The following is a 22,397-nucleotide window of genomic DNA, read 5'->3' as shown; positions in this document are numbered from 1 at the left end:
GGCTCGATGCGCAGTGGTCATTGCATTTACGGCTTAAAGGTTGTAATTTTGTATCGCTTAAAGTGCTATAGAATAATATTTACATAATACAAGAACTTTGTCAATAAACCATTATGTTTCGACCAATCGCAACCCGGCAAAAAACCCAATATATTATTTATTTATAGACTTTGGTGGTAATATTGTCTTAGTCCATTGGAAGCAGCAGCAGTAAATATAGCCACAGGAGGGTAACTTTCATTCTATCATTGCAATTCTTCGTCAATTGCGTCAATTGACACGCGACAACCTGACAAAGGTAAATGAATTTTGTTGAATTTTTTTGGGTCTTTTGGGATATCGCACAATTCTTTTAACTTGCATTTGCTTGAACTGTTTTAACTTCGCTTAGCATCGCTTCTTAAACCTTAAGTGGTTTTGACCTTTGATTTAACAGCTTCTTCATCTTCTGCTGGTAAAAGCGATGAACTACGATGAACTTGTCATTTGTATTTTTCTCTCAGTATTAAGTGCAGCTGCCTCGAGCTCAGGTGAACTTTATTTTTACTAGTTTTAGACTTATTTCACATTTATTTTAAATTTAAAATTCATTCTCGAATTGATTTCTAAATGTTATTTTAGAATTTATTAAATTATAATTTGTACGTTTGAGTGCGTTCAATTGGCCCTATTCTCAGAAAACGATGGCTGTCTATTTGGAGGGAGATATTAAGCGTGGGATATATTCAATATATAACGATTAGAAATTTTTAGAAAACTAAGCATTTACACGCAGTTTTCAGGTGGGGTCAGTGAACTTTCTTGTTACGTGGCATGACATACGGAGCTCATTTATTCCAATTTATACTATTTACACTTTTTATTTGCAGGAAATAAATTGCATTTCAGTTGCCTCTTGTCAATGACGAGGCAAAAGGTCTGGGGGAACTAAACAAGATTGTTAAAATTTATTTTCCGTAAACTATAACGTTTTCATCAGTCAAAGAGAGACTGGGATACAGCGTTTAATTTAAGGCAATTCTCTCAATATAATTGACAATACGATTTTTACTTTAATGGTCACACTGTATTAATAAATAGTAATATAATATTGAAAATTTTCCCTAAAGTCTAGGACGAGGTCAATTGTGTGACCTTGCAAACAAAGCAAGAGTGGCTTTAACTGAGTGTCGAAGTAATTACGCTTTTGTTTACTACGCTCTGTGATTGGTTTGAAAAACCTCGCACCACATTCTTAACCAAGAGAATTAAAACCAAAGCCGGCGGGTGTCAGTAAAACGCGGGGTTGGGGCCGGGGTCGGGGTCGGGGTCGGGTTCGGGGTCGGGGTCGGGGTCGGGGTCTCTTTTTTTTTTCTATTTTTTTTTTCAACATCACAGGTCATTTGTGGGTCAAAGAAGGATTAAAGCCAATATAAAAAAGTTAAGCCTCTGAAGCTTACTAGCTTAGGATAGGTCATCGGTGACAACACTCGATGCAGTTCCGTATTCTGGCGGACATTGGTTCCGTGAATTGACTACCTTTTATTCCTCTAAGAAACGAAATGAGGCAAAAATACAAGGTATGAGACAATATATTTCCTTGAACTAACAAATGCGTGAACTAGAATGTGCATGAACTTACTATGAACTTTCCATACATTTTGTCTGTAAAGCGAACCAGCCGTGAACTGCTACTAAAAATAGTTCGCGGGAAAAAAATACAGGAAAATGTATGGAAAGTTCAAAACACGACTGGACGCTTTCTGGCACAGTTACATCCCTCCAATTTTTTTTCTTAAAATCCTTTTCCTAATGCCAAAAGTTTCCAATTCATGAATGTTTCAGCAGCAATGTTTTATGAAAATTATTTGACATCGGATTTCCATACAAACACTGTTATTTCAAGCCTGTTTGCCCACTCGTCAAAATGGCGTCGAAAACCGTGATAAGGCCTATTTACATGTCAGTTTTGATGTCGGCAATGAGATTTCAGAGTTCTCGTAGAAATTTCGCTACTTTATTGATAAAACTATTAAGTTTTCTTTACATTACAGCACAAGTATTTCAAGAATAACAATTGTCTCTCAAGTATTTTGAATCTTTTTTTTTGTTGTTGTCAGTTAGTGCGTCTTTTTCTGAAAGATTTCCAGAGAAATGTTCCACATTCCATTCAAATGCCGAGCTTTACAAAGGAATTCGAACGCATGTTTATTTCATTCTCGGTAATAATAGTCACCCGTGACATGGATTGATTGTAACAAACGAGCACGATCATGGAAGGCGGCGGGGGTGTTCATAGTAAGTTCATGCACATTCTAGTTCAAGAATTTGTTAGTTCAAGGAAATATATTGTCTCATATCTTGTATTTTTTGCCTCATTTCGTTTCTTAGAGGAATAAAAGGTAGTCAATTCACGGAACCAATGTCCCCCAGAATACGTAACTGCATCGAGTGTTGTCACCGATGACCTATCCTAAGCTAGTAAGCTTTAGAGACAACTTTTTTATATTGGCTTTAATCCTTATTTGACCTACAAATGACCTGTGATGTTGAAAAAAAAAGGGAAAAAAAAAAAGAAAAAAATGCGACCCCGCGTTTTACTGACACCCGAAGCCGGCAATCGCGACTTGTTCGAACTCATTTTCCGGCGGTTGTCGCCGTCTTTGTTTCGGATCAGTCTGATTGGTTCATCGCCACTTTGTTGTGATTGGTCAGCAGGGTAATAATTACTTCGGCACTAAATTGAAATCACTATATTACACATTAAAAATACTCAAACCCTATAAATTGGACATGTTAACTTGTCTCCCCAACTCAAATCTACTCTTCTCTAGAATTAAAATATTCAGCACTTTATGTAACGAGTTTAATCTACTGGTATAATACGTGATGTACAATATTTGTTTTTAGAGCACGCCACGCTGCTGTTTGTTGGTGATATTTCTTTTGCTGGCCCAGTGAAATATTATGTGGGACTTAAATATCACACATATAATGATTCGTTCAATGATGTGGCACCTTACATAAGAGAAGCTGACATTTCCGTGGCAAATCTGGAATCTCCATTTGTCAGTGAAGACGTATATCGCTATAAGTATAAGGGAAAGAGGTTGATTTTCCTTGATTCGAGTCAACAAGCTGCTCAAGCATTGAAGTAAGCTTGACACTTAATAAATGTTTTAAAAAGCGATAGTTCGTTTTGAATTACTGTTTTCATCTGTTTTGGTTATGATTACGAAACGGCAAATGTGTGACTGAGAAGTTGTCCTTAAAGGGGAAGTATTATGGGTTTTTTTTATATCTTTGTTAAAAATGATGAAATAAGACCTTCAACTAGCTGCCAATAATTCTAGAATGACGTGAGGAGAGAAATCAACTCAATTCTTGAAAGGAACAACTCGTGACCTGTTCTAGCGCATTTTGGAAACAAAAATACGAGAACTTGAAAAACATTAGCCTAACATTTTTCAAGTTTCAATCCATACCGGCCTACTCTGTCTCTGGTCAGAGGCACTAATCGACAGTTTTATTGCACTGGGGTGATAGTTTATAACAAACCTGAAAATTTTATTCGTTGTTTCTGCTGAGAGACAAACATTTTTGGGTTTTGAAATGACAGCAAATTTGCGTGATACTTCCCCTTTAATTCCTCGTCTTTTCAACTGAACACGCACATATACTACCGATACGAACGTCTTTTTTTATATATTTATATATACATGTATGTTTTTTTTTCCTTTCATTTAAGTACCACACATTACTTACAGCACTACCCCTGCTTACAATACTAACATTATTTACAAAACCAGATTGCTAACAATACGTAACACTATTTACAATATAGTAACATTACTTACAATACTAACTTTAAACACAACGCTTATGTTAGTTATGCTAGTTAGTTTTATAATATATATAATTTTTGTTTATATGCATGGTTTTCTACAGTTTGTCATTAAGGGAGAAAAAAGAGAGCACTGTACTGTTATAAAGTATCTAAAGCGTACAGTCGATATTTTTTCCAGTTAAGTTTGTGACTGGACTCGTTCTTATTTAACTTCGTTATTTGCTATTCTAAACGATAAACGTAGTTGATCTTATTGGTGAATATTCTGAAGGAAGGATGGGTACACTTTTGGCGACATTCATAAATATATTGCTTAGCTAAAATTACAAGATGATTTAATAATAGAAAATCTTCCAATACGAACGTCTGATCATGTATTGGTTTCTCCAATTGATTGCTTAGCATCAGCTGATTCCGAGATTGTCTTTGAATTAGCTTGTTTAGTCTTTGAAAACGGGATTTCAAACACACTCAGAAATCATATTCTAGATTAATAAGCCTGTGAATATTTCCTTCCAAAATGTCTTAACGACACACATTATTAAAATGGCTTCTTTGACTCATTGTAGTTTTGCAGGATTTGATGCTGTCACAGTTGCCAACAATCATTTCAATGACTTTGGTGCGAGAGGCGCCAACTTTACCATTGAAGTTCTCCAAAAGACGGGAATTAAATATTTTGGTATCACTTACGGGAAATACGACTCTCCACAGGTGAATTAAAATTTTTGTCTTTTACTGTTTTCTGTTCTTTATCGTGTTTTCTGTTTTGGTGATATCGTATTCTGTAATGTCCCTAAATTGTTTCTGTTTGTTGTAATGTCTTTTTTTTAACTGTATCATCATCATCATTATAATAATAATAATAATAATAATAATAATAATAATAATAATAATAATAATAATGTAATTTTAATAGGACTGAGTGGAGTTCAATTCATGGAGTAATCGGACGCGTAATTTCAAACTGCGCGAGCGATCACCAACTAATTGTGTCAATAAAAAAATGCGAGAAACTCAGTAATAGGATATTTAATGTAAGTAAAAACTTGTTATTACATCATCTTACTGGTTAACATTCCAGAGCAAAACTATAGCTTACAACTTTTGGTGAATCGAAACTATTGATAACACTGTCAAAAATTTATTAAATACAACGAGTAATTAATTGAACCCGACGGCATCCGGAACTGGAAATGGTAGTAATTTCTAAAAGTTGGATGATTGAAAAGTGACATGATATGATTGACAGGTAGCTCAACATACCAAATAAGGTATACGAGATCATACGATCAGACAACAGTCTCGCAGCATGAATTCGAGAAACGTAACTCAGTAATAGTGCGTTTGTTTGGGAAAATCCAAGATTGGATTCCTGATCCGAGATCATAGAGATTCTTCGTATCCAAAGAAACGAAAAATCCGAAAATAGATTTTGTTATTGGTCGTGACAAAAGCAGAATGCAGTTTGCGCTTCTCGCTGCAGTTTTAAAATGGCGGCAAGTTTGTTTTTGTTTTTCGAAGAGTTGCTCGGCGATTTGCCGCAAACTGAAAGATCAGAAGACGACGCAGTTCTCTCTCTTGCCGTTGGAAGTTCTTAGGTAAATTTCCAGCGAGTTGCGTTCGATTAAATTTCAGTTAGACAGAGTTTTGTCTACTTCTTCGGTGGTGGATTAAGAAAAACTTGCCTGACCATCGCCTTAAATGCTACAGAATTTACTTACGGCCGAAGGACTAGAAGCAGCCCCTGGCCAGAGCACGTAAGCACAGGAGGAAAATACTAAGCTCCCGCAACACAAACCTCACAGTTACAGAGCTTAGCGGAGCGACAACGAAACACACAGCCGTAACTTAAGGGGCCTTTAGCCCTCAATTTAACGCATTGCATAGCTTTCAAAGAAGCTACAATGCTTAAGGCGGCTCGATAGGCCAAAAATCGCCAAAAACTTTCATTTTTGGAAACCAATATTTTTGGATTGTTTATCCTTTGTACCTTTATGGAAAACCCATTTTCTGCCTTTTTCCTGTCTTATTAGCATGCTTTTGAGAATTTTCTTAGAAACTTTGGCCCGTTTCCATGGCAACGAGAGTTGTTTACGCGTCTATTTTGATCAAAAAGCTCTGATATTTACTGAAAATTTCAAGGAAAATTGCGTATGAGCGACTTGAATTATTCCTGGGGCCTGGGAAACAGTCTAGCTTTTATTGAGGACATTTCATTTCGACTACATACAGCAATAAATGTAGAAAACGTGGTCTCCATTGTTTATCCTTCATTTGTGAAAGTTATCTTCAGAAATGCCTCCAAAAAAGAAATTTAGGAGTGGTAGAAGCAAGAAAAGAAAGTTTACTGGGAATATGTATACCAGGAGAAAGGAATTAGAGTCGAATGAAGCTTCAGCGGATCAAGAATCGGTCGAAAGAAGCGACGAAGTAGACTCTGACGAAACCGACGCATCGCGCTCGAATTTTAACGTGTCGGAAAACACATCATCGTTTGCCTCGCTGGGAAAGGTTCAAGGACTTTCCAGCAAGAAGTCTGAGTCTGAAAGTAGCTCCAGCGATGTGGATGCAGCTAGAATGGAAGGTTTTCGTTTTGTGGACATGGCAATTCTCGGCTCGATTTTTGAATTGTTACTCTGCCCCATTTGTAAGAAGAACCACGTGGAGCTGGAAGAAGATCGCGAAAGAAAGATGGGATTTTCTTCCCTGCTATTTGTCAAGTGCACCGGGAAAAAGTGTGGATTCATAAAAAGATTTTACTCTTCTTCTAGAGTTGGGACTTCTCAGGCATTCGAAGTCAACCGAAGAGCTGTTCTTGCATCCAGAAACATTGGTGTTGGGCACCAAGGGCTGGTCAAATTTGCTGGGACTATGAACATGCCTCCTCCCATGAATGAAAACGCATATAGGGATATCGTTGAAGCTGTGAAGAAAGCTGCTCAGACTGTTTGCCAGCAAAGTATGACAGCTGCTGTTGATGATGCCAAGAGGTTCTATGAACCAGAGGAGGATGGTGTGTTTGAAATTGGAATTTCAGGCGATGGCACTTGGAGAAGAAGGGGCTACTCATCCTTGTATGGGATAGTCACTGCAATATCCACAGTTACTGGCAAAGTAGTTGACATTGAAATCATGTCAAAAGACTGCAAGGAGTGCACAGTGTGGAGGAACAAGGAAGGCACTCAGGAATTTGAAGATTGGTGGGAAGGTCACCAACATCTTTGCCAGGCTAATCACCTTGGTTCATCTGGATCAATGGATGCCAGTGGCCTTCTTGCCATATTTGAACGGTCAGTTGAAAGCTATGCAGTACGCTACACAGAGTTTTTGGGAGATGGGGACAGCAAAGCCCACAAGCTCATTGTTGACGAAGCTGTTTATGGTGAAAGAGAGGTCACCAAGCTGGAGTGCGTGGGGCATGTTCAGAAACGTCTGGGATCACGCCTTCGCTCGCTAAAAAAGAGAATGGGTCCGGCAAGACTCGAGGATGGAAAACCCATCGGTGGTATTGGAAGGCTGACAAACAACAAAATAGATCAGCTACAGGTCTATTATGGCAAGGCCATCCGAAACAACACCCATGACATCCAATCTATGGAGAATGCTGTCATGGCCATATGGCACCATACTCGATCCAGCAATGAAAACCCAGACCATGACTTGTGTCCCCCTGGAGAAAACTCATGGTGTGGGTTTCAGAGAGACTTGGCAAAGGGAACAACAGATTACAGGCACACACATCCACTGCCTTCTGCTGTTGCCAATGCAATTCATTCGACTTTTGAAGCCCTCAGTGACCAAACTCTGTTACAGCGCTGTCTCCATGGTGGCACACAAAACCGAAATGAGGCAATAAATGCACTCATTTGGCAACGCGCTACAAAGGAGACCCACTCTGGCTTACCCACAGTTGAACTTGCTGCTTATCTTGCAGTGTCTCATTTCAATGATGGGTCAGACTCTGTCAAACTTGTCCTCAAAGAGCTAGGAATCACTCCAGGACTCCACTGTAGCAAAGCTTGCAAAAAGCTGGACTATAATAGGTTGCGTCATGCCCGCAGAAAGAGCTCTGATCAGTCCAAGGAGAGGAGAAAGCAAATCAGAAACTGGAAGAAAGGCTACAGTGACCATTTGGAGGCTATTGAAGGACCTCAGTACGAGGCTGGAGCCTTCTAGGACTGAACCCAGTGAACCTTACTCATAATTAACTTTAAATGCTTTTTTCTCAGATTCCGTATTTTAGAGATGTTCAGCCACCGTAAACACAATATCTCGAAAACTATTCAAGATAACTCAATGAAATTTTCACATTTTGTTGGATAGAAATAGATCTGTGCAATGACCTACTTTGATATGGTTTCTGACACCCTATCATGACTTATTAACATTTTTTCTATGACGATATTTCACATTTTGTTGAGTGTTCTAGGTGAAGGCCTAACTCCTAATCAAAACACAATTTTTTTATAATAGTAGGTCATTGCATAGCTCTGACAACATAAAAAACGTTTGCTAAATTTCAACTCTCCAGCATAAAGCAGAGTAGAGATATTGTGTTCAAGAGAACACCCACTTCTAGACCCTCGGAAATGGGTGTGGTTATTAGAATGGGTGTGGCTCCTCAGGAATGTGAGAGATGCACCCCAAATGTATGGCAAATGAATCAGTGAGACCTGCTTAATACAGTGATATAGTTGAACTGACTTTATGTTATAAAAGAGTGTTGAGAATTACATTGTCAAAATGACCGTTTTTAGACTATCGAGCCACCTTAAGAACGGATCAAGGGACAAATAACCGTGATAAGAAGCACAGCATCTTGCAACAAAAGCAAATAGCCGGGCCCGGCAATCTGACAAAAGCTGCAAGATAATGCATAGTTATTTACACGGTTCAAATCCTATCCTTAGAACGATAAAAAAAGAGGCTATACTGTCACCAGACGCACTGAAATGAGCCATACCAAGCCTAATTTAAATGCCACAAACTGCATAAGAACGACAGTCGCTAAACGGAAACGTAACAAAAAGAGGCCAAATGACCTTTGAGATCAATTACCACACATGCGACAGTTAAACACATGGCTTTGTTCAGTGTCTATCGCGCAAATCCTCCAAATCATATATGGCATTTAATAAGAAGAAAATCCAGCGCCAAAAGAAAATTTTACCGGGAGCACCGCTCTTTTCATAGAGAAAAGGGTGTTTCTTTGGAAGACATAACCCGTAAGGGCAAAACTCTTTCACAACAACGTACCACCCGGCGCTGCCTAATCTCAAAAACATCTTAATGAGCAAATGGCATTTAATTCAGAACCAACCTTTGCTAAGAGAAATATACAAAGAGCCTCCCCTTATCTCATACAGAAAAGGAAAATCCTTGGCGGATATACTTGTTAGAGCAAAACTCTGAGGTCACGTTCGGTTCCACGTTATCACGAGCTTATGAGCCGCGTTTGGCCTGTCAACACCTCTTTACATGCTTGATATATTTTTGGACAGTGCTCCGTCATAACTCGTGTGAAGAAGTTATAACAACAGAGTGTACATGGGTGATAAAGAGAGTTAAAAATGGAAAATATCTCGCACATGAGAAGAAAAGACGCCCTTTTCACTCTTAGATATACAAAACCGAGCTAGTTTCACTACACCAAGAACACTTTCAGACCTCATAGAAAACACAACACAACTCGGATCAGAACATCTCCCACGCTATTGCCATTGGTCACAATCTCACAACCAATAGCAAGCCAGAATTTTCGATCCTGACTACAAGTATTTAAACAGCATGTAGAACATCTGCCACAGAATGCTCATAGCTTCTACCGCACTTAAAGAATTCAACATAGTAGCAACTGACGAGGAACGCTTTAGTTCCGAAACTGCAGTCTTGCTTAAGAAAAACTTGCCTGACCATCGCCTTAAATGCTACAGAATTTACTTACGGCCGAAGGACTAGAAGCAGCCCCTGGCCAGAGCACGTAAGCACAGGAGGAAAATACTAAGCTCCCGCAACACAAACCTCACAGTTACAGAGCTTAGCGGAGCGACAACGAAACACACAGCCGTAACTTAAGGGGCCTTTAGCCCTCAATTTAACGCATTGCATAGCTTTCAAAGAAGCTACAATGCTTAAGAACGGATCAAGGGACAAATAACCGTGATAAGAAGCACAGCATCTTGCAACAAAAGCAAATAGCCGGGCCCGGCAATCTGACAAAAGCTGCAAGATAATGCATAGTTATTTACACGGTTCAAATCCTATCCTTAGAACGATAAAAAAAGAGGCTATACTGTCACCAGACGCACTGAAATGAGCCATACCAAGCCTAATTTAAATGCCACAAACTGCATAAGAACGACAGTCGCTAAACGGAAACGTAACAAAAAGAGGCCAAATGACCTTTGAGATCAATTACCACACATGCGACAGTTAAACACATGGCTTTGTTCAGTGTCTATCGCGCAAATCCTCCAAATCATATATGGCATTTAATAAGAAGAAAATCCAGCGCCAAAAGAAAATTTTACCGGGAGCACCGCTCTTTTCATAGAGAAAAGGGTGTTTCTTTGGAAGACATAACCCGTAAGGGCAAAACTCTTTCACAACAACGTACCACCCGGCGCTGCCTAATCTCAAAAACATCTTAATGAGCAAATGGCATTTAATTCAGAACCAACCTTTGCTAAGAGAAATATACAAAGAGCCTCCCCTTATCTCATACAGAAAAGGAAAATCCTTGGCGGATATACTTGTTAGAGCAAAACTCTGAGGTCACGTTCGGTTCCACGTTATCACGAGCTTATGAGCCGCGTTTGGCCTGTCAACACCTCTTTACATGCTTGATATATTTTTGGACAGTGCTCCGTCATAACTCGTGTGAAGAAGTTATAACAACAGAGTGTACATGGGTGATAAAGAGAGTTAAAAATGGAAAATATCTCGCACATGAGAAGAAAAGACGCCCTTTTCACTCTTAGATATACAAAACCGAGCTAGTTTCACTACACCAAGAACACTTTCAGACCTCATAGAAAACACAACACAACTCGGATCAGAACATCTCCCACGCTATTGCCATTGGTCACAATCTCACAACCAATAGCAAGCCAGAATTTTCGATCCTGACTACAAGTATTTAAACAGCATGTAGAACATCTGCCACAGAATGCTCATAGCTTCTACCGCACTTAAAGAATTCAACATAGTAGCAACTGACGAGGAACGCTTTAGTTCCGAAACTGCAGTCTTGCTTAAGAAAAACTTGCCTGACCATCGCCTTAAATGCTACAGAATTTACTTACGGCCGAAGGACTAGAAGCAGCCCCTGGCCAGAGCACGTAAGCACAGGAGGAAAATACTAAGCTCCCGCAACACAAACCTCACAGTTACAGAGCTTAGCGGAGCGACAACGAAACACACAGCCGTAACTTAAGGGGCCTTTAGCCCTCAATTTAACGCATTGCATAGCTTTCAAAGAAGCTACAATGCTTAAGAACGGATCAAGGGACAAATAACCGTGATAAGAAGCACAGCATCTTGCAACAAAAGCAAATAGCCGGGCCCGGCAATCTGACAAAAGCTGCAAGATAATGCATAGTTATTTACACGGTTCAAATCCTATCCTTAGAACGATAAAAAAAGAGGCTATACTGTCACCAGACGCACTGAAATGAGCCATACCAAGCCTAATTTAAATGCCACAAACTGCATAAGAACGACAGTCGCTAAACGGAAACGTAACAAAAAGAGGCCAAATGACCTTTGAGATCAATTACCACACATGCGACAGTTAAACACATGGCTTTGTTCAGTGTCTATCGCGCAAATCCTCCAAATCATATATGGCATTTAATAAGAAGAAAATCCAGCGCCAAAAGAAAATTTTACCGGGAGCACCGCTCTTTTCATAGAGAAAAGGGTGTTTCTTTGGAAGACATAACCCGTAAGGGCAAAACTCTTTCACAACAACGTACCACCCGGCGCTGCCTAATCTCAAAAACATCTTAATGAGCAAATGGCATTTAATTCAGAACCAACCTTTGCTAAGAGAAATATACAAAGAGCCTCCCCTTATCTCATACAGAAAAGGAAAATCCTTGGCGGATATACTTGTTAGAGCAAAACTCTGAGGTCACGTTCGGTTCCACGTTATCACGAGCTTATGAGCCGCGTTTGGCCTGTCAACACCTCTTTACATGCTTGATATATTTTTGGACAGTGCTCCGTCATAACTCGTGTGAAGAAGTTATAACAACAGAGTGTACATGGGTGATAAAGAGAGTTAAAAATGGAAAATATCTCGCACATGAGAAGAAAAGACGCCCTTTTCACTCTTAGATATACAAAACCGAGCTAGTTTCACTACACCAAGAACACTTTCAGACCTCATAGAAAACACAACACAACTCGGATCAGAACATCTCCCACGCTATTGCCATTGGTCACAATCTCACAACCAATAGCAAGCCAGAATTTTCGATCCTGACTACAAGTATTTAAACAGCATGTAGAACATCTGCCACAGAATGCTCATAGCTTCTACCGCACTTAAAGAATTCAACATAGTAGCAACTGACGAGGAACGCTTTAGTTCCGAAACTGCAGTCTTGCTTAAGAAAAACTTGCCTGACCATCGCCTTAAATGCTACAGAATTTACTTACGGCCGAAGGACTAGAAGCAGCCCCTGGCCAGAGCACGTAAGCACAGGAGGAAAATACTAAGCTCCCGCAACACAAACCTCACAGTTACAGAGCTTAGCGGAGCGACAACGAAACACACAGCCGTAACTTAAGGGGCCTTTAGCCCTCAATTTAACGCATTGCATAGCTTTCAAAGAAGCTACAATGCTTAAGAACGGATCAAGGGACAAATAACCGTGATAAGAAGCACAGCATCTTGCAACAAAAGCAAATAGCCGGGCCCGGCAATCTGACAAAAGCTGCAAGATAATGCATAGTTATTTACACGGTTCAAATCCTATCCTTAGAACGATAAAAAAAGAGGCTATACTGTCACCAGACGCACTGAAATGAGCCATACCAAGCCTAATTTAAATGCCACAAACTGCATAAGAACGACAGTCGCTAAACGGAAACGTAACAAAAAGAGGCCAAATGACCTTTGAGATCAATTACCACACATGCGACAGTTAAACACATGGCTTTGTTCAGTGTCTATCGCGCAAATCCTCCAAATCATATATGGCATTTAATAAGAAGAAAATCCAGCGCCAAAAGAAAATTTTACCGGGAGCACCGCTCTTTTCATAGAGAAAAGGGTGTTTCTTTGGAAGACATAACCCGTAAGGGCAAAACTCTTTCACAACAACGTACCACCCGGCGCTGCCTAATCTCAAAAACATCTTAATGAGCAAATGGCATTTAATTCAGAACCAACCTTTGCTAAGAGAAATATACAAAGAGCCTCCCCTTATCTCATACAGAAAAGGAAAATCCTTGGCGGATATACTTGTTAGAGCAAAACTCTGAGGTCACGTTCGGTTCCACGTTATCACGAGCTTATGAGCCGTGTTTGGCCTGTCAACACCTCTTTACATGCTTTATTCTGCGCGAAATTACGAGGAAATAGCACTAACCTTGATCACTCATGGCGGGAATGTAATGGCGGCTCTCCTTGGTTCTCATCAGAAGATCGCTTGCCAAAAGTATTTTTTTCGGATCCATTCCTGAAAGAAACGCACGGATCATGAATCCTAAAAATTCGGATTTAGATTTGATCTAAGGAATCCACCCTTAGTGTGGATACTTTGGATTCAAAATCCATTTTTGGATTTTAGTAAAGAAACACAAAATCCGTTTAAGGATTTAAGAATCCGGATTCGGATTTTCCCAAGGAAACGCACCCTAAAACTATATCTAGCATGTTTAGGAAAACAAAATTTAGGCATGAATATGCGGCCGAAGTGAACTGGCCTTTTGAAAACTACAGCCAGTAGTAAATAAGTTCAGTCTTTATCAGATTCAATGATTTACGCTCATCTGGGTTTTCTGACAAGAACACTACGGTCTCTTGCAATCTCGCCGATCTGCTATTGTACTTGTAAAGAACTCGCTTGATATGTAGTAGTTTTGGACATACATAAACAGTGTATTTATTGAAATACTGAACTGCTGGGTCGTTCGATGTTCGTGAAACTGGCACTTGAGATGGAAGATTAGACGACTGATGAGTGAGCGATTGTGCCATGGCAGATGATGACCTGAGAGGGCGGATGCACCGTTCGATGACACACCATGCGCTGTGAAGGCGGAACTGACAATGAACACGAGCTTGGCGGTGTTTTCAAACTTCTTGCTGTGGTGTTCGAGAATAGCCACTAATGGTGCGAAACAGAGTCCTCCTTTCGTCCTGTTCAATCTCGTGGTAGTCGTAAAGCGAGCTTTCGTTGACATGGCCGGTGATCTGAAGTGATCTTACGCTTCGGTTGTCCGGCTTTCTTCAGTTGTTGTAACATCACAATTTGTGGTAGAATGATCTGAAATTCGCTTTTCGTGAACGTTCAGAGACTTTGCCAGGGTCTCCACGATGCTGCCAATTTTGTGTTCTCCCATCCTGGACTTGGCGTACCAAACGTTAGTTTTTGGACCTTGTATTATTGCCAAGTTCAAAGGTCCCGAGGTTTGCATTTCTAACAAGCACCTTCTGAGAAACTCTCCGAAGAGTCGGAGAGAATCTCTTTGACCACCGTCGTTGAGATGATTCATACCCAGTTTTATCCGTTTCGTACACAACCCTCTGGACCCTTATTAACCATGCCAACAGTTTGAGAATAAAATCTTTCCTCATGACGATTCAAGATGTTCATCTGAAACATCTAAAGCGTTTAGTAGCAAATTATGTTTAATCAAACATCGTTTACATAAGATCTGGGTACGACCCGTCCGTGGGTGCGAAACGTCTGGTAAGCCTCTTGAGGTTTTATTTCGATGTTCCGCCGTTAAACCACCTGTACGAGTCTTAGTTGTGCTCTTGTCGACCCAAAGGCATTTCGCCATTTCTTTTACCTCTACCTGGCTCCACGCAACTCCAACGTCTTGCACGTAAGCGTCGTAATGGTCTTGGCGGCCCGGAAACCCGAAATTCTCGGTCAAGTTTTTGAAGTTGACGTTCGTAAGAGCAACTCCACTGTGTTTGCTTATCAGGCGTACTGGACCAAAATTATTTTTCTTCGGCCGAGCTTTAATTACGGCTTGGTGCGATTCTTTCTTTTGCCGTAACCGTTCATCTGCAGTTGTTTTGCTTTGCATCCAAGACAGCTCTTGAAGATGAAAATTCCCGATCATTTATCAGACTGAATAGATATTTTCGGGTGGATAAGTACCGTTCCAGGGCCGCTTGCATAACTTTAAGCGAATCCGGTTCGCACTCCGAGAAGGTCTTGTTTTCTTACTTCGAGAAAAAAAATTGCGGGCGCCATTGTTTCGATATTGACATAAATGTTGCGCAGCTTTGTCCAGGATGACAACACCCTCTTCTGATCTACATTGTTTTGTTTCCGTTGTCGTTTTTGTCTCTGTCTCTTTGAGCGTTTCTTGAATCAACTCATTTGAACTTGGAGGAAACCTGGATTCGTCTGGTGCCGATAGTTTTATTGCTATGGTGGTTTCTGCCTGAAGTGCAGCTCGCTTGCTCCTTCCAGTTGTCGTATTACAAATTTCAGCAACTGTATCGCTTTCTTCAGTTTTAAGTCTTTCAAAATTTGTATTGTTAGACAGGTTGTCAAATTCTAAAGAAAATGGAATTGTTTGAATTAAAGTCATTTGACCAGTTAATTTTGTCCATTTTTGTTTTCAAACTGAAGCTTGGAAACCTGCTGATTTGTGTCCAATTTGACCTGTCACGGCTGATCACAAGCAGCTTGTAATGGATCCCTTTTTCGATGCGCGGCGATCGCTGCATTTAAGGTTTAAAGACTGTAATTGTGCATCGCTTAAAGTGTTAAAATAATATACGAGATGGACTTCGTCAAAAATAGTTGTGTCTCGACCAATTGGAATCTGCAGAAATCTAAATTAATAATTAATTTATAAAATTTGGTGGTAATATTCAGTCTTAGTCCATTAGTAGCAGCAGCAGTAAATATAACCACAGGAGGGTAACACACATTGAAATTCTTCGCCAATTGCGTCAATTTTATCTGGATTTGTAAGTATTTCACTACAACCAACCTCAATGCATGCCGTGTTCATTTCCCAGCTTGCGTTTGTTTGAGCACTGGAGCTCTTTACATTATTTTTCGTGTCCCAAGTGTTTCACCCCTTCATTTCCCGGGTGGGAGGGTAGGGGTAATTCGGATATATTTGTGACGGGAATGTGCAAAGATCATTTTTGGAGTTTGAAATTAGTTCTTCTTCTGGGTTAGAAATTTTGCTCCATCCATTGCATGATTACAGTTTTCTCTAGCCAAACAATTTTCTCCAAACTGCCACAAGTAACCTGGATCTCTTTAAGTTCGAAATTAGTGCTTTTTTGGGTTATAAACTTTGTGGTGAGTCTTTTTGGGTAAGATGTTTTTCGTAAGGACCTACTTGTGGCGTTGACAACAAGCGAAAGCCAGGGTTCCTTATTCAATGGGACTTTTACGTTTTTTTCTGGGCCGTTGAACATTTTTTGGTCAGGGTCTAGCCTGGTACGACTTTGTTTTTCTGGTACTATCTATCCTCAAGTTGTCACACGATCAATAATTTCGGAGTTTGAGGAAGACGAAAAAAGCCCGGTCTAGATACAGTTGATTAAAGACCTTTAGATTCTAGGACGAGTAAGACTTTCAATACGAGATAAGAACATTTATACTCGTACTGAAATTTAGAGGTCTCTTTTCATCGAAGATGGCGGTGCACTGTATCAAAAGGGGCGTCTATTTCATATTGTGGAAAACCAGAGAGATAAAATGTCTTCTCTCTTTTGTATTAGGAGCCTCTCGTAATGGAAACCAAAGGAATCAAGATTGGGTTTCTTGGATACTGTGATCATGTTCCCGATCGGCCAAACTGCACCGTAATGAGAATGCTGTACAACTCTGGTCCTGCTATTTACCGAGATGATATTGCTACTAGAGACGTAAATAAACTGAGAAAGGTGAAATTCATTTGGAATTGTTCCTGAAAAACATACAAGGTTAACCAGACCGAATACCGTTTAAACAAAACTGGTGAACGGGTTTGGATGTCCACCTCAACTTCGTCTTAGTACAATTATAGACAATGTTTGTAGCACTTGAAGTGCGAAAGCGATCAATATGAAAAAGGGGGAGATAAAAAAAAAAGAACGAAAGAAAGAAAGAAAGAACGAAAGAAAGAAAGAAAGAAAGAAAGAAAGAAAGAAAGAAAGAAAGAAAGAAAGAAAGAAAGAAAGAAAGAAAGAAAGAAAGAAAGAAAGAAAGAAAGAAAGAGAACTTAATCAAGAAAAATACTAACGGTGAGGTTTTGTCTCTTGAAGGCCAAGGTCGACATCATAGTTGTTTTTATTCATTGGGGTCGAGAACTCCTACATAAACCACTTCCGTACCAGCTTCAAATAAAGAAACATCTGGTGTCCCTTGGTGTACATATTATTATTAGTTCTCATCCGCACGTCTTGGCACCGCACTGCATGATGCGAAACAAAACGCTTGTAGCGTACAGTTTGGGGAATTTCTTATTCCCTCCCATGCGTCCGGTGGGAGGTAATTCTCCGGTAATGCTTGTTTTCTTGTTGTTCTTTAAAGGCTAATTTTATAGTTTATTTACTCAGTCGACCGATAGTTAATCGAGGGATTGGTTATGAAACCATGCAACGAAAACAATGGTGCTGCAATTTATGTTGGAAGGGACGCGACCGTGCAAAATCCTTTGTTTTAATGATCACACTACAGTTGAATATCTTAACAGGAACGTTTCTATTGGTCAGTTGCTTCAACACATTTGAAAATATATTGTGGTTTGTGCACGGTCAAGGCCAAAATTCTAACAAAAACGCACAACAAAAAAGTTTGTCAGGCTTCATAACCAATGACTTTTATTACCTATTTACTGTCCAGAAGTCTAGGTCTGCATTATAATACAGCATGATTTCACATAACTTGAATAAGCCTTAATACCATTCCATAAAACCATTGTGAACTTCAGAGTCCTAGAACGTTTCTAGATTGAACCAATTAGATTAGGCTCCTACAACACTCCCGGATTGGAACCACCTTCCCGGGGACATTAAACAAAGTAAAACGCGGTCAGTCTTTGTGGGAAAAGTGTTCTTGTATTCTTAGCTGTTTCGTTAGTAATTTAAATATTTATTTAAACACAGTCTAAAATGCTCACGTTAGGAACGCAGACTTAGATGGTAATTAAATAAATAGCAACAATAACAAGATAAAGCAAAATCAATAATGAACGAAAGGAAGACGATAATGGCGAAGTGGTGAGAGTACTCGCCTCCCACCAACGTGGCTCGGGTCCTATTCCCAGACTCGGTGTCATACGTTGGTTGAGTTGGTTCTCGTCCCTGCTCCTAGGGTTTTTCTCCGGGTACTCCAGTTTTCCTCCCTCCACAAAAACCAACATTTCCAAATTCCAGTTCGACCTTGAAACAGTGGATAGAAGAACCACTCTGTGGAATCCACTGGAATTCCCATCAGAATATTTATTTATTTTATTTTAATGTAAATTGAGGACTTCCCTATAAGCTTTCACACCTATGAGAAAAAGTTAACTTGAGTAAACATATTTTTTTGACCATAAATTGTTTCCTCGAACGATTTTTTTTTGAGGTAGTTTTGACAGTAAGGAGTCATAACTCATACTTAAGTTTCGTTAACTTAGTCACTCCATAAACATTTCAGTATAAAAGCCCTTGGATACGAATTCGTCTTAATTGCACAACTACACTGTTTGTTTGCATGAATTTTCGTGCGATCTTTACCATGTCAAGTTCACTCAACTCATCCAATTATATTCTCTGCTTTTTTCTCAACAGAGCGTGTATGGAAGAATGGGAAAGAAACCTAACAAACCCCTGATAGAAGCTTACGAACACTTTACTTATGGACACACGGAAGATTTAAAATCAAGCCAGATACTCAAAGTTCACGTTTCAAGGTCAGTAGTTAGACCTCCCGTTTTCGTTGCGTGTGCACAGTTAGCAGGTTGTTGCGTTCGATACAATTCTGTAAATGAAGTTAAAAATTACAATCGAAACTGCACTTTGTTAAGTTCGATCCCAGGCCATTCGCCTCTCAACTTATTTCTTGTCTTTCTTACCCAGAACTCCTTGACAATTAATTTATGAAGGAGCTTTCTCGTGAAATCTTCATTAATAATAGTAATTAACTAAGACAATTGGGCTAATTTATCAGTAATTTTGCCTTTATTCGAAATGTTCAGGTTAAGCCTACTCTGACTAAAATGATACTTATAAATTGCACCTAAATATGACTTAATGTTGACCCTGCACAGTTACAAGCCACCGAAGAAAACAAAATGTTTACTGTAGATTGATTTACCCTCTTGTGTTAGTATGGATAGATCGGTACGTTGTTTAAAAAATAATAATAAACCGTTCACTTTCCCATGGTATCATGAGGCATCATTCTCGCATTAACCGGTCAGTAGCTGCTAAATTTCCTTGAATTATGAAGGTGGTCCAAGAAAACTCGGCTCTTAAAAAGCAAAAGCGTCCCTGTTCTATTTCACATGCGAAATTACTAACCAGCCCTACCAATGATACCACCATACCATACCACCAATCCATACCTCTCTTTTCAGTCCCGCAAAACATGAACCTAGTTTAGTGGCCTTAACTTCCACAAATCTCCTGTAACTCAGTGGTTGAGCATCTGACCTAGCAATCTTAAGGTTATAGGTTCGACTCTTGTTAGGGGAATTAGGATTTCCTTTCTCAGAGGCATGTGTAACTCACTGAAAGAAAAAAATGTATCACATACCTCGCCTACTATATCGTTTGAATCTGTTGTCTTCAACATATCTCAGATAGAGTCTTTACAACCGAAGTTCTGTTGACTGATGCATACAATGTATATTGGTCAGACGTAAGAAGAAAGAAAGAGATCCTCACCAGGTAACCATAGAAAATAGGGTTTTCAAACCCTAACCGTCACACTACACCTTAGAACTGATTTTAAACTCTAAGCCTCAAACTAGTTCACTATATTTCATGTTCACGTTGCCTTTGATTTGTTTAGTGAATCAGGGAAACACACGAATTTAACTAAAAAGTGCACTTAAAGTTTTCGTTTTCCTTTTTTTTTTCAGAAACGGCGTCTTGGCAGCAGAATATTTGCCTTCGAAACTCGCCTTCGATCATGAAACCAAGCGACTTCACCCTAAGCCAATAAATAGCTCCAAATGGATTAGAGTCTGTGGAAAGGAGGACACACAATGCCAACAAAGTTGCAAGGATTTCTGAGAACGTTTGGTGCATGAGGTCTGCCCGGCGTTAATTTGCTACTGAACAATGAATTCTCGCGATCGCATTGACAATATTATCTCGTTCATGTTTAATGCTTCGAACATCAGTTGGCACATCATTATGAAAGCGAGAATCACAATCACAGCCTTTGATAAAGACAAAAAAGAAGCAAAAGGAAAAAAGAAAACAAGAAACGGAACCTGACTCGAACTTGGCTCGTACAATGAACAAACTCAATTTGAGGACAGAAACGAATCACCTTACTTCTCAATTTTTGGCAATTTTCACACAACTTATACCAGAAAGGAATGAACTTATATGTCCAGGATCGACCTTGTTAGCAAGAACTGAATTGCTAGCAAATTATTTTCGCATTTGTCTCAAAAGAAATAATTGATAAAAAAATAATGTTACAAAGTCATTTACAAATATCGCAAAAATCGCAAGAATAACAAATGTAACAAGACTCAAGACTTAGAAGAAGTTGGAGGCGGGAAGGGCCCCGAAATGTCAGCAAATATCCCAAATATCGCAAAAGTAACAAGGATTTTTCTTATTAGGTAAAAATCGTTCTCTGGTTAAAATGTTTAAAAACATGAGCTTTCGGCTATCAGACTATAGCCTTAAACGAAAGGAAAAAATGTAGCGCATAAACGGAAATATATACAGAAAGGGTGATAAAATTTGAGAATAAAAAGAAGTGTGATAAAAGCTATAAGGTAAAAATGGAAATGAGGGCTAATTACAATAAAATGGAATATTGCCTAGGCAACGGCTTTGAGTTATTGTCCGCGTCGACAGCTAGCTAAGGACGCCCCTGACAAATATCGCTAAAAATCACAAGAATAACAAATGTGACAAGATTCAAGACTAAGAACAAGATGAAGGCAAGAAGGGCCCCGAAATGTCCGCAAACATCGCAAATGTCGCAAAACTAACAAGAATTTTTCCTGCTAGCTAAAGACGCTCGTGACAAATATCGCAAAACTCGCAAGAATAACAAATGTAACAAGACTCAAGACTTGGGAAAAGGTGAAGGCAAGAAGGACCACGAAATGTCCGCTAATATCGCAAATGTCGCAAAAGTTTTGATTTTCGTTAAATTTGTCATTCTTGCTTTTTTCGCCATATTTGTTACTCAATCTTTTCACATGGCAAGAAAAAGTCTTGTTATTTTTGCGATTTTTGCTATTTCTTCTATACTTTTCTAATAGCAGTTTTCTTGCGACAATTGCGAAAAAAATTTGCTAGCAAATTTTTGCTAACAAGATCGATCCTGGACATAAGTGCGATATTTTGCTAATTTCTTGAATTTGAGACCAGAAAGGAGTCCACTTATTGCTGGATTTTGGCCTATTGCCACGAATTTGAGTCCAGAAATTGTCGCGCGCAAGTTATAACTAGTAGCAGTAAAGGTGTATACCGTTACAGAAATCACCACCATACGATCCTTTAAGTTCAGTTTCGAACAGGAATCGAACGGAAAGTTTTGTACTTTTCAAGGGATCAACTGGAAGGAAGTTGAGGTTTACTCAACAAAATGACTTGACAGCAAACGAACATAGCTGATTTGCAATTACGTCAACACACCAGCCAACCCAATTAGCCAAGAAACCAACAAGACTGAAACAAAGGTTGTTTCAGGTCGAATTCCGGAGAATGCTTGTCTTCCAATAGCTCAATCATCAGAAATATCTGACGCGAATCTCTTTCTGTTCTTATCTAGCAGCAGAGTTTACCAAACGCGAATATTTGGGACATTATTGCTGGTCTATCTACATTCTCTTTCTTTGTGTTTAGTCACTTATGTTAATTCATTTGAATTATGTCATGTTCTTTGCATTAATTATTCTATTGCTTCTTTTCCTGTTGGTTCAAACGTGATGACGCCACTCGCTTCTGATTGGTTTGCTATCAAGCTATTGTTATTTGCCTATATAAGTGCGACACCACCCGGATGGTTTGGGTGGAATCAGTTAACCTAACGCACAGTATACAGATTGCTTTCCATAATGTACTACTACGTTTCCTCCAATCACCCCTCGACAAAACAAAACACAAAACAACACTAGACAAGGACGACACAATAGCACACAACGCAAGCACAATGAAATGACAAAACATACTCAACACAACAAACAC

General features: G+C 39.4%; 2 protein-coding genes and 1 pseudogene across 5 annotated transcripts; 2 read left to right on the top strand and 1 right to left on the bottom strand.

Moving 5' to 3' along the window:
• The first annotated feature begins 210 nt into the window (after positions 1-210).
• Positions 211-21,015, top strand: LOC146490143 (uncharacterized). 4 transcript variants are annotated; one of them, XM_085105915.1, is made up of 8 exons: positions 211-298; positions 437-530; positions 2,890-3,133; positions 4,396-4,540; positions 16,767-16,931; positions 17,292-17,528; positions 18,804-18,925; positions 20,099-21,015. In XM_085105915.1, exons 2-8 carry the CDS (start codon positions 464-466, stop codon positions 20,250-20,252), a joined length of 1,134 nt encoding a protein of 377 aa, XP_084962041.1. In that variant the 5' UTR covers positions 211-298; positions 437-463; the 3' UTR covers positions 20,253-21,015. The 4 variants fall into 4 exon arrangements, with proteins under 4 accessions (XP_084962041.1, XP_084961970.1, XP_084962113.1 ...); XM_085105844.1 differs by lacking the exon at positions 211-298 and having other exon boundaries at positions 349-530; XM_085105987.1 differs by lacking the exons at positions 211-298; positions 17,292-17,528 and having other exon boundaries at positions 349-530.
• On the top strand, positions 5,752-8,604 carry LOC146490145 (uncharacterized). Its single transcript, XM_085105745.1, has one exon. It carries the CDS (start codon positions 6,125-6,127, stop codon positions 8,003-8,005), a length of 1,881 nt encoding a protein of 626 aa, XP_084961871.1. The 5' UTR covers positions 5,752-6,124; the 3' UTR covers positions 8,006-8,604.
• On the bottom strand, positions 13,776-15,635 carry LOC146490144 (uncharacterized; annotated as a pseudogene).
• Positions 21,016-22,397: the final 1,382 nt, after the last annotated feature.

This window comes from Pavona decussata, unplaced genomic scaffold (genome assembly GCF_977016875.1).
Source record: "Pavona decussata unplaced genomic scaffold, jaPavDecu1.1 SCAFFOLD_1, whole genome shotgun sequence".
NCBI classification, from domain to species: domain Eukaryota; kingdom Metazoa; phylum Cnidaria; class Anthozoa; order Scleractinia; family Agariciidae; genus Pavona; species Pavona decussata.
The sequence above is the reverse complement of the archived record's forward strand: the minus strand, read 5'-3'. Positions and strand labels throughout refer to the sequence as shown.

What these genes read in the sequence shown, in the direction of transcription:
- LOC146490143 (XM_085105915.1), top strand. Translation starts at nt 464, where the DNA reads ATGAACTACGATGAACTTGTCATTTGTATTTTTCTCTCAGTATTAAGT. An exon ending in TGCAGCTGCCTCGAGCTCAG is followed by an intron (nt 531 to 2,889) that starts GTGAACTTTATT and finishes ATTTGTTTTTAG; the next exon opens with AGCACGCCACGCTGCTGTTT. An exon ending in CGGTGGGAGGTAATTCTCCG is followed by an intron (nt 17,529 to 18,803) that starts GTAATGCTTGTT and finishes TTTTCTCAACAG; the next exon opens with AGCGTGTATGGAAGAATGGG.
- LOC146490145 (XM_085105745.1), top strand. Translation starts at nt 6,125, where the DNA reads ATGCCTCCAAAAAAGAAATTTAGGAGTGGTAGAAGCAAGAAAAGAAAG.